Source organism: Amblyraja radiata, chromosome 29 (genome assembly GCF_010909765.2).
Source record: "Amblyraja radiata isolate CabotCenter1 chromosome 29, sAmbRad1.1.pri, whole genome shotgun sequence".
NCBI lineage: Eukaryota > Metazoa > Chordata > Chondrichthyes > Rajiformes > Rajidae > Amblyraja > Amblyraja radiata.
The window spans coordinates 22,396,846-22,412,855 of record NC_045984.1 but is presented as its reverse complement, the minus strand read 5'-3'; the positions used below and the strand labels follow the sequence as shown (position 1 = coordinate 22,412,855).

General features: G+C 40.9%; 1 protein-coding gene across 10 annotated transcripts in view; it reads right to left on the bottom strand.

Annotated features, from left to right (window-relative positions):
* unc13a (unc-13 homolog A) overlaps window positions 1-16,010 on the bottom strand; it is a 169,306-nt gene that overhangs the window by 56,913 nt on the left and 96,383 nt on the right. For all 10 annotated transcript variants that reach the window (XM_033046858.1, XM_033046865.1, XM_033046856.1 and 7 more), the window contains 5 exons: window positions 15,103-15,174; window positions 12,680-12,899; window positions 10,837-11,064; window positions 2,818-2,959; window positions 2,007-2,176 (listed from right to left, as the gene is read on the bottom strand). In XM_033046858.1, the coding sequence (XP_032902749.1) occupies window positions 2,007-2,176; window positions 2,818-2,959; window positions 10,837-11,064; window positions 12,680-12,899; window positions 15,103-15,174 (832 nt within the window). The remainder of the gene's footprint in view (window positions 1-2,006; window positions 2,177-2,817; window positions 2,960-10,836; window positions 11,065-12,679; window positions 12,900-15,102; window positions 15,175-16,010) is intronic.

The following is a 16,010-nucleotide window of genomic DNA, read 5'->3' as shown; positions in this document are numbered from 1 at the left end:
TTTAACAAACTTTTTCAACTGCTCAACTCTGAAATGTGTAAGATGCATTGTGCACAACTGTTTTTTTTTTAATTGGTTTCTATGGAGAATTTCCTTACAATTTTTACACTTTCGTCTGAGATGTCCCCCATTCTTAGCCATCTCAACTTTTGTTCTAATCCACTGGAAGGAGCAGATATTTAGTTTTCACTAGTCACCATCACATTCCTTGGTATGGGGGTAATATTGTGCAATTATCACGATCGGATTTGTTGGGGTAAAACTAACGTGACAAGAATTTTCTGGGTTGTACCTGAGTACACTTTTCATACAATTAGTTTTAATCTAATAAATAATAACAATGTGATTAATCAAATTCTATGAAATCAAGTGGGACCATCAGCAAATGATAATGCAGGAGAACAATTAAGAAACATCAGCATAAAATAATTAGGTTCAAGATAAAAACATATTAAGAAGGAATCAATGGTAAAGGGAGAATATCCAAATGAATTGGGAAGTATACAGAAGACAGTGGAAAATCAAGAGACACAACTGAATTTCTTCGTAAGAGATAGAGGGATGCAGAAAAATTGCTCAAATTACTAAAAAATTCATGATAGAGAAGTGATGGAATTTCAACATGATTGTGTGAGTGTGTGTCTGTTCGTAGGATTAAACTAAAAAATATAAAAAGTTAGTCATTAAGATCTTTTGCACAATCCTAATCAAAGCCCATCCGGAGAACATCTTTGAGCCTTGTACCCGAGCTCATAGGCTCACAGAAGATAGACTGGAATTTTTCATCTCTTGGCAGATTATTGGCCTGACCCTGGGCTCCTTTCCTCCTTGTTAATCTGTTAGAAGTAATCCCTCTTTAGTTACTATCCCCCAACCCAATCCCACACCCATCCCTAGATCCTGCCTCCAATCTCAAATGCAGAACAGGGGCTGATCCAGCCTATGGTTACTGGTCACTTTGCACCTCTGAACCTAACTTCACTCCTGACTTCCAAATAGCACATTAACACTTTTACAGGTTCTGATGCCTTGCAACAAATGCTTGTAACCGTGGACACGGGGGTCTACTGGCAGTTGACATTCTATTGCAATGCCCAATTGGATACACTAATATATCTAGAGCACAAGGTGCTCAAAGTTCAAATGGTAGGTTCACAATTTCACTTCATATTAGCTTGAAAAATGTTGCAACTTACACATTTCTGAGAATGATCACTGCAGCAATAAATTAAAATAAAGCCTAAAGCAGTTCAGCAGCATAATGGCAATGTTGATTGACCTCCTCTGTCACAGCTCAATTTTGACCTTAAATGTTATGTGGAGTTCTTCCTCTGACCACATGGGTCTCTCCCGGGGGCTTCAGATGTGCTGGATGAAAGGTTAATTGGTCACTGTGAATTGTTCTGAGTTTGCAGATGAGCAGCAGAATCTGGAGAGAGTTGAGTGGGAATGTGAGGGGAATAAAATGGAATTAGCATAAATGGGCCTGTGATGTTCAGTACAGGCATGGCAGGCCAAAGACCCTGTTTTCATGCTGTTTCATTGATGTGTGTTGTTTAAATTTAAATGTGGTGGGTACGCAGAAGAGGCTATATTCTTACTGATGATAGATGTTGGATGGATTTTTAGTGATATGAGAGCAGGGATGGTAAGAGAGGAATAGCAGATAACATTTTCTAAACTACAGGAAAAGCTCAATTTAACTGTGGCTGTCTTTTCTGGTTATGCAAATATTTGTCATTTATCACCCTGTGTATTTCTGCTTACATTCACAAAAAAGACATAGGATACATTTAAAATAAAATCTCAAAGCTGTGAAAACAAGTTCTAAATACAGCTGGGTACAAGTTATTTTTGAGAATGTTAGATGATGTAATTGCTATAAGATATTCAGAAATGTGGATAGACGTATTGGAGATGTGGCTGCTTTGCCCTTATTGTAGCATTACTAAACGTCTAGAGGTAAAACAGCATTCGACAAAACAATGATAACTACTGGAACTTACCCAAGTTATACCAGACATCCATTTCACCACTTAGTGTTCGAACTTCAATAATGGTCTGACCCAAAAAGTCATCAGATTCTCTTTTAAACCTTTGTTTTACCCGTGATTTGATATCATCATCTTCATCCCATACTCGTACTTTTATTCGATCAGATGAATTATGACATTCACTGAAATAGAACAAATGTTATTTTCTGAATCAATATAGTTCTGTTTCATTTTTAACCTTTGCTAACTGATGGAACCATTTTTTAATGTACTCATAATTGAAGAAAAAGTACACACTCTCTTCTCTGTTCTCTTGGGGATGAAGCAATTTAGATGCACACCACACTTTTTAGATTTTTGTTTTTGTTTCACAGGCACTGAACCAGTTCTGAAGCCGTATTACTCCTTCAATGTTGCAAAATGGGCATTGTGTTCCACCAAACAATACCACAATGGCTAACATATCAGGAACACAAGGTTTAGAGCCACAGAGTGATACAGCATGGTTGATCTGATAAAAACAAAAAGGAGCATTATATGCATGCTATGGAAATACCATAGGATGAATTTAGAAAATTGGGTAGATGATGTGGTCAAACGCATTAAATACTGACAAATACTTTGGTCTGGGCTGCACAAAAGGATTTGACAAGAGGGCTGGGGATTTGTTCTGCAAGTCGATACGAATGACTCATTGAACATTTTTGCCTTTTCCTGCAAATTTCTACATTCTGTTATAAGTGCTTGGGGATAAATGCCTCGATCAACTACAACAAATTTGAAAGTAAAATGTACAGTATGTTTGAAATTCAGAATTACTTACAAGTTAAAGTTCTCCTCCCAGATTGGATTAAGGTTCCCATAGATAGTCTTAGTACGTTTTTTAGTCTTCCCAACTTGAACTGTAACGTAAGGATCACTGGAACCAGTTTTATCCTTGGCTTGCAAACCTTGGGCACACACCACTGTAAGCAAAGATTTAAAAAAATATCACTGGAATTGCAAATGAACATTTTTAATTATGGTCTCAAAAATGGTCTCGACCTGAAACATCACCTGTTCCTATTCTCCAGAGATGCTGCCAGCTTTTTGTGTCTATCTTTGGTTTAAAAAAGCATCTGCAGTCCCTTCCTACACATTTTTTACTTTTATTTTGATATATTTTAAGCCAGAACTAAAAGACAAAAATGCCTTCTCAAATACAATTTACATAACGCTAAGATAAAACTTTGAGGAAAAATAAATTCAACAAAATTCTGAAATTTCATAAATGATTGATTCAATTCTGAAATGAGAAAGGCAAGTCTCAGAAATGTTGGCTATGATACTTTTATCATAATTTTCCAAGTTATACTTGAAAAGACTATCTTGACTTTTTGTGCTGGCTTATTCACTTGCAATCTATTTACAGCGGACCAGTGTTCTATGACAGCCTGTCCTTTATTTACACAAATATTCCATTCTAGAATAAGATCCATCTATCACTGTTTATGAACGTAGATATGGCTTGTTTGGCTTCAAACATCTGATTTTTCCTTCATTGTCATTGTCATACTCTTTTGGCTCCAGTGCATACAAGGCTAGCCGATCCAACCTTTCCCCATAACACAATCCAGCCATTTCACAAACTAGAGTATAAACAAGACACTGAAGATGTTGGTTGACAAAGATATAAAGCACTCAGCGGATCAGGCAGCATCTCTGGAGAACATAGATAGGTGATGTTTCAGGTCGCGACCCTTAAGCATTGAGTCTCTATAAAGGCGAGGAAGCTTCTTATAGCTCATCAGTTTCAACATAATCCTGGAATGGAGACATCATTCATCAATCTGACAATCTTTTCAAGGAATCATTTAAGTAAACACTAGTACTCCTACACAGTTAGTTAACTGTACGTAATTGTGTCTCACAGAATGCTAATAGTACCCTCTGTCAACTTCGCTTCAGTTTCTTTTTCCAAAGGCAATATCATTAAAATAAATTCTAAGACTTGTTCATCCACATAGAAAATCCCTTCAGTATTTTTATCTCTAAAATCGACCCCGGAAATTCCAACCGCGGAGGTCTGCGGACTTTAATAACGTGGAGCTCGGGGTCCTTGGTTAGGGAGCGGCTTCGGGAGCTCTAAGCTGCAGGAGCTTCGACCGCCCCAATCACGGGAGCCTTTATCACCCCGACGTGGGAGCTCCGATCGCCAGCTGCGGGAGCTTCAATCACACCGACTGCGGATGGTTCGACTCCCCCGACCGTGGGAGAAAACAAGAAGACTTTATTGCCTTCCATCACAGTGGGGAATGTGGAGGAGCCACTGTGGTGGATGTTTATGCCAAATGTTTATGTAGTTGTGTGTCTTGTTGCCTTTTTGGTATGACTGTATGGCAAACCAAATTCCTCGTATGTTGCAAAACATACTTGGCTAATAAATTACGATTATGATTATGAAATGGAGACACAATATAGTGACCTGTAATTCAGATGGAATTCATATTTCTGTACCATGACTGAAAAATAAAACACAACAATATAATGCCCAGAGCTTATTTCAGTATCTACATAGTCCATTTATGGTTGATATTATTTACATCATCTGATTAGAATCACATCAGGACACAGCAAGAGACATATGAGAAATGCCCCAAAGCTCAATATGCTTAAATAATCTATGAGAGATAATAAGTTGTTTTATTAGATAATCAGATTTCACGCTACTATGGAAATATATTGTCTCAGATTTAAAGAGCATGAGATAATAGGCCTGACCTTGCTGGCAGGACCTGCTGCCCACAATTACTCACGTGGTCCTGATGCTTATACTCAACTAAACTAGATGCTGATTTCTTTAAACTAATGATATAAAAAACTCAAATTAGGAAGTACTTAAACATAGATGAATAAAGACATAATATGCACAATTTAAAAAACCAACCTCTGTTCTCTGCAGATCTAAAATCCTCATTGAAATCAATTCCCCTTGAGGAGTTACATTAAGTAGCAAAATGTCTTGCTATAGATCTCACTACTGCCAATTGAATTCAGGATATTGCGATTGACTGCATGAAGTGTATCAGTCCTGAAACTGATTCTATTAATGGATAATTTCTAGCTGATCCATTTGGAATCATTGGTTTAAATCCAATCTGTGGCTGTTCCTTCCAGAGACCTTTAAGTATTTGTTACATTGGAACAGTCTTATTGCAACACTAAATCTGCAATATTAATGCAGTCATTAACAAAAGACAAAGGAAACATATCCTCGGCATCCATTTCGTCAAGACATTGAAGAATTTCAATGAAATTACCTCTCCACTAACTCAAGGGAATATAGCACCATTCTATTCAATCTTTCCTCAAGGGTCAACCCCACTCTCCCAGGACTCAACCTAAATCATTATTCACTCATGGGATATGGACAAGGTCAAGATTTTTATTCGATGTAATGGCCCTGCCCCACGGTACGAGTTTATTCCAAGAGCTCTCCCGAGTTTGCCCTGATTCGGACTCGGAGATTAATGGCCCTGTCCCACAGTGTGAGTTCATTCCAAGAGCTCTCCCAAGTTTAAAAAAAAATCTAACTCGTGGTAAGCACGAAGAATGAACGTAGCGGGTACGTCGGAGCTCGGGGACGTCTCTTAGCGGCTCGTAACACTAACGGCAGGTACTCTGGAAGACTCGCTAATGGCAGGTAAGCTCGGGAAGACTCGTGAAGATTTTTTCAACATGTTGAAAAATGTCCACGAGAGCCCCGAGTACCGACGAGCGGCCATTACCGTAAATCTTCGAGTTTGAATCAGGGCAAACTCGGGAGAGCTCGTGGAAAGAACTCGTACCATGGGACAGGGCCATTGCATTAATGGCCACTCGTCGGTACTCGGGGCTCTCGAGGACATTTGTCAACATGTTGAAAAATCTTCCCAAGCTTACCTGCCGTTAGCTTACTTATCATCAGCAAGTTTGAATATTCCCATTTATACACTCCTCTCATTTATAAAAAGACTAGACCAAGTGCAGACCCGTTGGGTCTGTTCCCCCAACGTGCGGTTGTGGGGGGGGGGGGGGGGGAGGCGGCATGCAGCATCACACACACTAACTATCCCCCCCGCACTCACGCTAATTACCCCCCTTGATATTATATTAATATTATTAATTTGCTCCTTTTACCCCATAACCACACTATCTACTGACGCATAGCCCCCAACTTGCAGTCACATCTAGAGAGGGGGGGGGGGGGTAGAGAGTGAGGGCAGAGAGAGAAGGGGCAAAGACAGAGAGAGAGACAGAAACAGAGAGAGGGGCAAGAGGGAGAGGGGGTGGAGAGGAGGAGAAGAGGAAGGGTGGGTGACGGGGGAAAGGAGAGGAGGGGAGGAGAGAGAGGGGTGAGAGTGAGGGGGGGGAGAGGGGGTGATGAGAGGGGGGTGAGGGGGAGAGGTGGGGAGCAGGGAGGGGGAGGGAAGAGGGTAGGGGGTGTGGAGGGGAGGGGAGGGGATTTAGGGGAGGGAGGGAGAGAGGATGGAGGGGAGAGAGAGAGGGGGGAGAGAGGGGGAGGGGGGAGGAGAGAGGGGGAGAGAGGGGGGAGGAGAGAGGGGGAGAGGGGGAGCGGGGGGGGGAGAGAGAGAGAGGGGGAGAGAGGGAGAGAGGGAGAGGGAGGGAGCGAGGGGGAGGGGGGGAGAGAGGGGGAGGGGGGAGAGAGGGGGAGAGAGGGGGAGGGGGGGAGAGAGGGGGAGGGAGGGGGAGGGGAAGGGGGGAGGGAGAGGGGGAGGGGGGGGAGGGGGGGGGGGGTGGAGGGGGAGAGGGAGGGGGAGGGGGAGAGAGGGGAGAGGGGAGAGGGGAGAGGGGAGAGGGGAGAGGGGAGAGGGGAGAGTGGAGAGGGGAGAGAAGAGGGGGGGAGAGGAGAGGGGGGAGAGGAGAGGGGGGGGAGAGGAGGAGGGGGGAGAGGAGAGGGGGGAGAGGAGAGGGGGGGCGAGGAGAGGGGGGGAGGAGGAGGGGGGAGGAGTGGGGGGGGGCGAGAGGAGGGGCGAGGGGAGGGGGCGAGGGGAGGGGGGGGGAGAGGGGGGGGGGCAGAGGAGGGGGGGGAGGAGGAGAGGGGGGGAGAGGAGAGAGGGGGAGGGGAGAGGGGGGGATGGGGAGAGGAGAGGGGGGGGATGGGGAGAGAGGGAGAGAGGTGGGGAGAGAGTTGGGGAGAGAGAGGGAGAGAGAGGGGGGGAGAGAGGTGGGGAGAGAGGTGGGGAGAGAGAGAGAGAGAAAGAGAGAGGGATAGGGAGAGAGAGAGAAAGAGAGAGGGATAGGGAGAGAGAGAGAAAGAGAGAGGGATAGGGAGAGAGAGAGGTGGGGAGAGAGAGGAGGGGAGAGAGAAAGAGAGTTCCTTTTTACTTCAACCCAAACCCCCCAAACAACCATTTGCAGGCAGTGCTCTTTTATTTCAAACTAACCATATTTTCATTTTCAAACCACATTAAGGGTACTTACTCACAGGTGTGAAGAGATTTGTTCAGTGTCATTCAGAGCTCAGAGTGACAGAGACTAATTGGCAGAGCTCCATCTTGAAGAGAGACTGATTGAGGCACACCACTTCCTGGTTTTATAGTCCCTCCCCCTCCCTCCAGCAGGGGCAGCAGAGAGAATGGGGAATTTTGTAAAAACATTAATATCTCCGTCATTTTTCATCGACTGGAAAAATCCTCGGCACACATGCGGCGAATTGGGGCTCTGAGCAAGGTGGCCAAAAATGACGGCCGTAGGTGGCGGCGTTCTCTCGGAAAACACAGCACAGAAGGCCAAAAGCGGTCAAGAACAGAGATTTAGTAATATAGATAGATAGATAGCAAATATCCAAGCACTAATCCTGAAGGCAATTAACCAGCTGCATCCTGCCAACCTGAAAACATCTTGTCTGCTTTCTAAGCACTAATTAATTCATAATGATTGTTAATATGTTACACACCATGAACCATGATTTTGCAAATTTTTCAAACTTTAAAATATTTTAAATCCATTGTTGACCCTCAACCCTGTGACATAACTTCTAAATATTAACCCGTTTAACAAACCATCTTCTAATTCGATAACAGTTCTGCTCAATGACATTAGGATTTCTAATAATATTAGTAAACCTTGTTATTATATCGCTGACACCATGTTCTAGCATTTCCTGTGCTACGATGTGTTGGAACGAGTCTGCAGCTCTCTACCGCTCTCCTTTCTCCAACTCAATGTCAAGTAGAGATAGAGCCTTTTCATATCAAATCTTCAGAAAAAGACAATGCTTTATTTGGCTGTTCAAAGTCCTTATGAATATGGGATAAATTTACAATAGTGGACATAATCTACAATTATCACAGACTGATAGAATAATGCTGTGAGAGGTCCTAGAGGAAGTGGAATTGCCATCCAGTGGCTTCCCATCTCCCACTGGATCACCTACAAAATCCTGGTCCTCACCTACAAAGCCCTCCACCATCTGGCCCCCCCATATCTCACTGACCTCCTCTCCCCCTACCAACCCTCACGGTCCCTCAGATCCACATCAGCCGGCCTCCTCTCCATCCACAAATCCGACCTCCGCAGTTTTGGGGACAGAGCCTTCTCCAGGGCAGCTCCCAGGCTCTGGAACTCCCTCCCCCAACTGATCCGCAATTCCGTGTCCCTCACCATCTTCCAGTCCCGCCTCAAGACCCATCTCTTCACCTCTGCCTATCCTTAGCCCCACGTCCCCCTCCCTTTTCATCTGTGCTTGAATTGCCTCATATTGTGTTTTGAATTGAATTATGTCTTTAATTTGTGTACTAGTCATGTCTCTACTATTTATTTCATTCCGCATACATGTTTTTCCTCTACTTGCTAAATTTTTGTACGGTGTCCTTGAGACTCTTGAAAGGCGCCTATAAATAAAATGTATTATTATTATTATTATTAAACTTTGCAACACCCCATTCATAGTGACTACCAAAATCATTACATTTGACTTTAGAGCTTGCATCGCATCTGTAAAGGCCATTAAGAGAGATTCTATGACATGGAGAGTGGGGAGATGGAATGGGTAAAGGGGAGGAAAGGAATAAATTGCAGTAATGCTGGAGCTGACCACTTTGTGAATACTAGATTGTTGGAAAGGATGTTCTTCAAGCTCCACACTCAGCCATGAGAAGTGTTAAAGTCAAGCACCTCACAAGGTCGGCAATCAGACGTCTCTGACAGCCTGAGAGCAAACATCTACGTAACTGTGAATACTTGCAAACCTAGTGTGCAGTCACATCCTAGCCCTGTGCCTTGCTCCCTTTGGATTTATGCCCAGTGATTCACCTCTCCTAACCTAGCTCCTGAAATACTTGTGGTGCCAATATCCAAATATGAGCGAGAAAAATTGACAAGGAACCTTCCCGAAGATTGGCAGAGAAGCTTTCACATGTTCAATAAAATGAAAGGAGGAAAGGACAGAAAGAGAGGCAAACTTGGCCAAAGTATCTTAACCGTGTCAGCCAGTATATATAAACTGACACACATGACAGAGAACTATGTATGAAAATAAATCATGCACAAAACATCTTCCACCATTGCTAGCTGCCACAATAACCCTTCCCTGCCTGTTGTTGGAATACTTTCTCTTCTTACATGGCTGTACCGTGCAGAGCATCTCCAACCTTCTGCTAAAAGGTTGCAAGTAGTGAGAATATGGAGAGACTTAAAAAAAACTTTAAAAACGGTGAACTAAAGGTAAACTGCCAGGTGGAGAAATAGGAATAGAAATAATGAAACTGAGGTGAGTTGGAGTGAAAAATGTTGAAGTTATTACTTGAAGTGCATTGTAGAGCAAGGAATGACGGTGCTGTCATGGGAATGAAGAGTGTGAACAGACAGCATGACAACAACATTCTTGCCATAACAATTTAGGGCACTGACTGCCAGATCTGTCATGGAAACACATTTGGTAATGCCTTCTCACTATCGCTAGATTATTCTTAAAGAGCTTCTTAAAGGAGAAAGAGAGAGATAGATGACATTCCTCCTTGTTGCTGCCTGTAGCATGATTTCCAAGGCAGCAAGTGTGAACTAATTGTATTAATGCACAGTATATCTGATGTGGCATCAGGAACGCTGCCAAGTGTGACAGTGACCACACCGACACTCGCAGATAGGCACCAAATGCTGGAGTTACACAGCGGGTCAGGCAGCATCTCTGGAAAAAAGGAATAGGTAGAGGTTCGGGTCAAAACCCTTCTTCAGACTGATAGTGTGATACAGACTCAGTCTGAAGAAGGTCTCGACCTAAACATCATCTATTCCTTTTCTCCAGAGATGCCTGACCCGCTGAGTCACTCCAGCATTTTGTGCCTATCTTCAGTGTAAACCAGTATTTGCAGTTCACAAGGTAATTGTTAACAATACACCCAAATTATCTTCAGTTGAGTTCTTGATAGCCTGGAAATAAACTAAAAGGCAAGATTTGGTTATGCAGAAGGAAATTAAGCTATCCTAGTAATAGCAGAGAGAAGAGAAAATTATCTGTTATCATCTTCCATCCATTTAATCATTGATCTGTTATTTTCCTGACATCTGCAGAATTATTGCATAATTTGTTTGGAAACCGTTATGAATCCAATGACGTGACCAAGAACGCAAAATAAAATAGGTAAGTGCAGGCAAAGACTTTGTATCCAAATAATATGAATCTTAACACTTTCTTCATTGCAATTGTTAACAGAACTTACTAAATCTGCAATATATTGCAACTTTTGGAAAACTATAATATCAAAGGACATTTATTAACTGTGATAAAATGTCTATTACTCGAGTGGGAAAATAAAAAAAATGGTCAAGATGTGTCCGACAACTAAATTTAAAAGCCTACCAGTGATGTTGATTTTTGCTGACCATTTTGATGTGCCATCCAGGACACTTTGCTTAACCGCCTTCATCTGTTGCACGTGTCCTGACTTTGCAAGTGCAAACACCTCCTGGATAAGTTCAAAGATTTCTGGCTTATTTCTCTCTCTGATTTTCATTCGATCTTTCAGAACCATAATAATATTCTGTGTTCTATCCTCCGCTCCATGTTTTGAACTCTTTTCAGCAGCCCCTGAAATTAAATTGGTGATAGTGGTATTAAATTTAACAAATATTTTAAATATAATGTAAAATTAAATCATTAATCATTCAAATGAAGTATAATCTTCATTCCATCACATCTATTCTTCCACTATAATGACATGGTCCAACTTGTAAAATCAGTTACAATCACTGATTTAGCGAGAAGTGGTGATTTATTTTATTGAATGGTGTTTTCCCTTAATGGGAATAATCAATGAATCATAAATGCACAGAAGCACAATGAAGGTAATAGAACCTCTTGACTTGGAACATTGTAGACTTATGTACCAAAACATGGTTTCAGACTAATAAGGTCCAGATTTGCATTCATGGTTTTTCAAACAAGTTACCCCCATTGTCAATGTCAATCAGTGGAAACAATGAGTTGAAAATATATCTGATTCAAAGGTTAAATAAGATTATCAAGTTCTGCATCATAGGCAATCCCTTGGAATTGACAATGACTTGTTTCTATTCTGTTTTTGTCGGTTCCAGGAGGACTGATGAAGTAAAAGTGGAAACGCCAGATTCTTGCATTGATGGGAGAAGGTGGTACCTGATGGGTAGTTTGTGAGGTGGTGAGCCTCAATTGCCATTTACATAGGGCACACGTTCCACAATGTCATCTTTTGTCAGTAGTTGTCTTGCTATGGGTGCTGTTAGAGGTATTTGTTGTCCCTCACTTGGATCATGATCAACCAGTGCCAATGATTGGACCAGGGGTTTTGTCATGAGCTCTTGATCTTTCTCATTGAAGAAAACAGGATATTTGTCTACGGAAAACTAAGCTGCACATTCACTGAATGACATGAGCGTTTTTGCTATCACTACACAATCATGTGCAAGTAGATTGTGCATTAGTAGATTGGCATTATGCAAAAGGCAATGTGTAGGGCATCAGGAAGCTAGATCACAAGGAAGGGAACATGCAACATGTAATTCTGAAAATCCATAAAAAGGACCATATTGTGGACATGCAATCTTGACATTTCAATAGATTTTTCTAGAATGTATCTGTTATTAATGATATCAACCATCATTGCCACCATTGTCAATAAATAACTCATTAATGTAGTCAATTTTCTCCAAACTCAATTTCAATAATTGCACTTTCCATTTCTTATAAACAATAAATATCTGTACTTTTAAATAATGATATTATTTACTCCATACTACTGTTTGACCCTTCAATTTAGCACAGTAGAGCAGCTGATATTTTTTAATCTACCAAAAGCAATTTGTGTCCCAGCAATAATTTCAACATAAATATGACATTCTATAAAGGACTACTCAGCAGTCCTGTGTGGAAGCTACATATTCTATCTCAAGAAAGAAACAGCTGCCTCATCAAACCGTTAGCATTAATATATATTCCATTTAGCTTTGAATTACACTTAGTTGTTTAGTTTAGTTGGGTTAAAAACTATGTCATGGCATACTGCCTGGGAGTACCTTCACAATACTAAGATGAAATGCACCTGCATTGTGTTGTACGTCTAAAAATTTATTGATTCAGACAATCCATCTATTTGAATACCTCCAGTCAAAGAACATCAAGCATTAGGCAGCTCCAAATGAGGGAAGCTTCCATACAAATAACTTACGTTGTAAACAATCTGCATTGAGAAGATCCTGGCACTTTTCGTGACATTTGACCCCGCATTCAGTGCAACGCATTCCCTGGCGAGCAATCCCCCACAACAAGCCTTCACATTCGTAACAATAGGTGGGAGTGGTTGCTGTCCACACTTCAAAATTGTGTGGTGTTGTGCAAGAAATTGGGTAGATTAAGGCTTGCAGGGTCTTCTTGTAAACATGGTTTTTCTAACAAATAAAAAAATTCACTTTAGTAATCATTTTACAGCATGAAAGATCGTGCCAAACTTTGTTTCGGTACTGCATTAAAATAACTTCATCTCTTCTCCTGGTTGTTTTAGCTAGACCCTCACCTTAGCTTGATCCAGAATTTAACTGTTGCAGTGAGTGATCTGATGCCAACTCTGGGAAATGAACTTCTAAAGTCTTTCAAATGAAGTATAATCTTCATTCCATCACATCTATTCTTCCACTATAATGACATTAAACCAATTAACTTCATGCATGGTGGGATAATCTAGTACATTGTTTGGCTACCCTTGCTTTATATTGAAAATCTATTTCACTTCCAGCACTGAAGCTTGAAAATAATATCCATATTATGCCACAATAATTTTCTGTTTAACACCTCAGAATGGTATACAACAGTGGAACTATGATAGTGGAAAAAGACTCAGCTCATCTCAAGCTTGCTGAGCTAGAATGCCCATCTACATGTTGAATTTGCCTACATCTTGTCCCATAAGTGTTGGATTTGCTAATTTTCTGCATTTTTGGATATCACCCCAATTAATACACCCATTAGTTTTTTGTAAAATGTTGCACTGTAGTATGATACATTCTTCATCAAATCTGATCGTTTTAGAGACCACTGGAAAAGGAGCCTTACTGAGTTTAAAGGAATTTAAATGGTGCCCTGGTGAGCCGTGCTTAATCACTAGCATTTCGGAACAATAGAGTACAGAATTATTGGAGTTTTACAGTAAATCATTAAAATCAATGCAAAATGAAATAGGTTACAATAGTTCACCAAAAAAATTGGATTTCTAAATAGATACGAACTATTTCTTTGAATAATGCATTCTGAGTGCTCTGACTTCGGCTGTAGGAAAAACTCTGTGGCATTGAGTTGGAGCGGTAGCTGTGGGAGACAAGGTTCGGTGCGTTCACGGGATGACGTGCTTGCGTAGATGTGTTGGTGGAATGGGCCTCTAGAGGATCTGCAGCAGCCGGATGATCGTTTGGATCAGACGCCGCTGGAGTTCCCACAGAGGTTGAGTGCACAGATCAGACGTAGCCTGCAGCAGTATGTAGCGGCGAAGCAGCGGTGGAGAACATGGAAGTCACCGACCACAGCGCCTAGCCTGGCCGACTCTTGAAACACCCACCCAGTGCCACCGCCAGGACATTGGGCCTTTAAGGCCCAGTTAAATTCTATATTTTTAAGGACTTTGAAACTTGAAAGATACAAGATGGTGCCTGAAGTGTGGCGACTTTTGCGTACTACCTCAGTGTACTCTTGCATTTAAGTAAGACTGTGCTTATGTGTAGTAAAATATTTATTGAATTGTATGAGAAAGAAATTTCACTATACCGAAGTGTATGTGACAATAAAGTACCATTGAACCATTGAAAGGTTTTGTAAATGACATCTCTTGGTAGCAGATTGGCTGTCTATTTCTTTGAAACTGATTGGGTGTGAGATATGTTACAGTCAATGATTTGATTTCTAAAGACCCTTTAAAGGAGTAAAGCATCTTATGGCACCACACAGAATTGTTATCAAACAAATCCTGTGAAAAAAATTGATATCAAAGAGGTAAGTTCATAGTAGTTTCTCGAGCAGGAGAGAATGATAAGAAGATGAAAAGACTTTGAGGTGTTTAAAGAGGGTATTCTAGAGATTAAGCTCTTGGTTGTGATTAGAATCAGAGGTGCACATGAGGGCAGGTTTAGATAGCGGGGGGATCCTAGGATTAGAAGCAGTTTCAGTTAAGGAAGGTAAAAGTGGCCATGGAGAGATTTGAAAACAAGCATCTGAAGGTTAAAACTGGGACAATGCAAGATCAGAAACCAGTGTTGGTCAGCAAGCACATGGTCATGAATGCATGGGGCTTAGTACATATTCTCATTTAGACAGTCGAGTTTTAGTCCAAAGACAGAAGGATCAACCAGGGAGGATTGAAACAGTCAAGTGCAAAGAAAGCAAAGGATTTTATCGAGGTAACATTTTAACATCCCACTCGATTACTTTTTTAGTTCTGTCATCTTCTTAATCCTTTCTTGTGCTACATAATTTATTTTTCCAGTAGAACAACTGAACTGATTAATTGCCCTTCTATATCTTGAAAAAAAGTTGTATTCATTATTCAAAGATCACAACTTTAAAACAAAAATATTTAGCAAAAAATGATGTAGAAACTCATCTTACCAGTTCTTCATCATTAAGAGTACGAGTTGCCAATGCAGAGGTAATACCAGCTTTCCTTGACTGCACCAAAGACTAAATAAATAAAGAGATAAATTACCTGCATAATACACGGCAAATGTTTTTTGGGCAAATAGTACATTTTTAATAGCTAGAATTACACATAAAAATATTATAGGGAAACCAATTACCATCCTCACCCTTAGTTCACAACCAGGAAGCAACACTGCTTATTGAACAAACAGCAGAATCATAGAGCCAACAAAACAAAGTTATGCATTTAAAGGTGTAAAAAATTCTATATCAAGTATTGCAATTTCACATTAATGCATAAAATAATCTTGTTCAATGGATTTTTAAAATAACATGGTACCTATGACACCGGGTGTACTGTTATGTAATGGATTACCCAGAGATGGAAATAGTGACTCATTTTCCTGTAATCAGCTAAAGGAAACCTGGAGGCAGAAGATTGAGGCATTTTCATAATTCTGCATTTGGGATATGAATATATTTCTATTAACTATTTTAAAAAATTGGGAAGAATTCAAAAGAGGCTAGACCCAAGGTAACTGGAGTTGTAATAAGAATGCTTCTTGACAATTTCAGTAATTATAAAAACTGTTGTTTTGGAGTGCAAACATCAGAAGCAGTTCTTTGTGCCAGGGACATCTGAATTAACAGTTTCTGGAATGAACTGCATTCTAGAAAGTATACCACAGCAGAATATTGTGGGTGAAACAATGGATGGTGCAAGGTTTGATCAGTCTTGATTCCTACAAGTTCTAGCAGGAATCAAATATTATTTGGCACATCACAACATACACACATTTTGCAGTTAAAATAATGAATTTTAACATTTGCTATTACTTAAATCACATTTAAACAGTATATTTAAACAGGTTCACTGG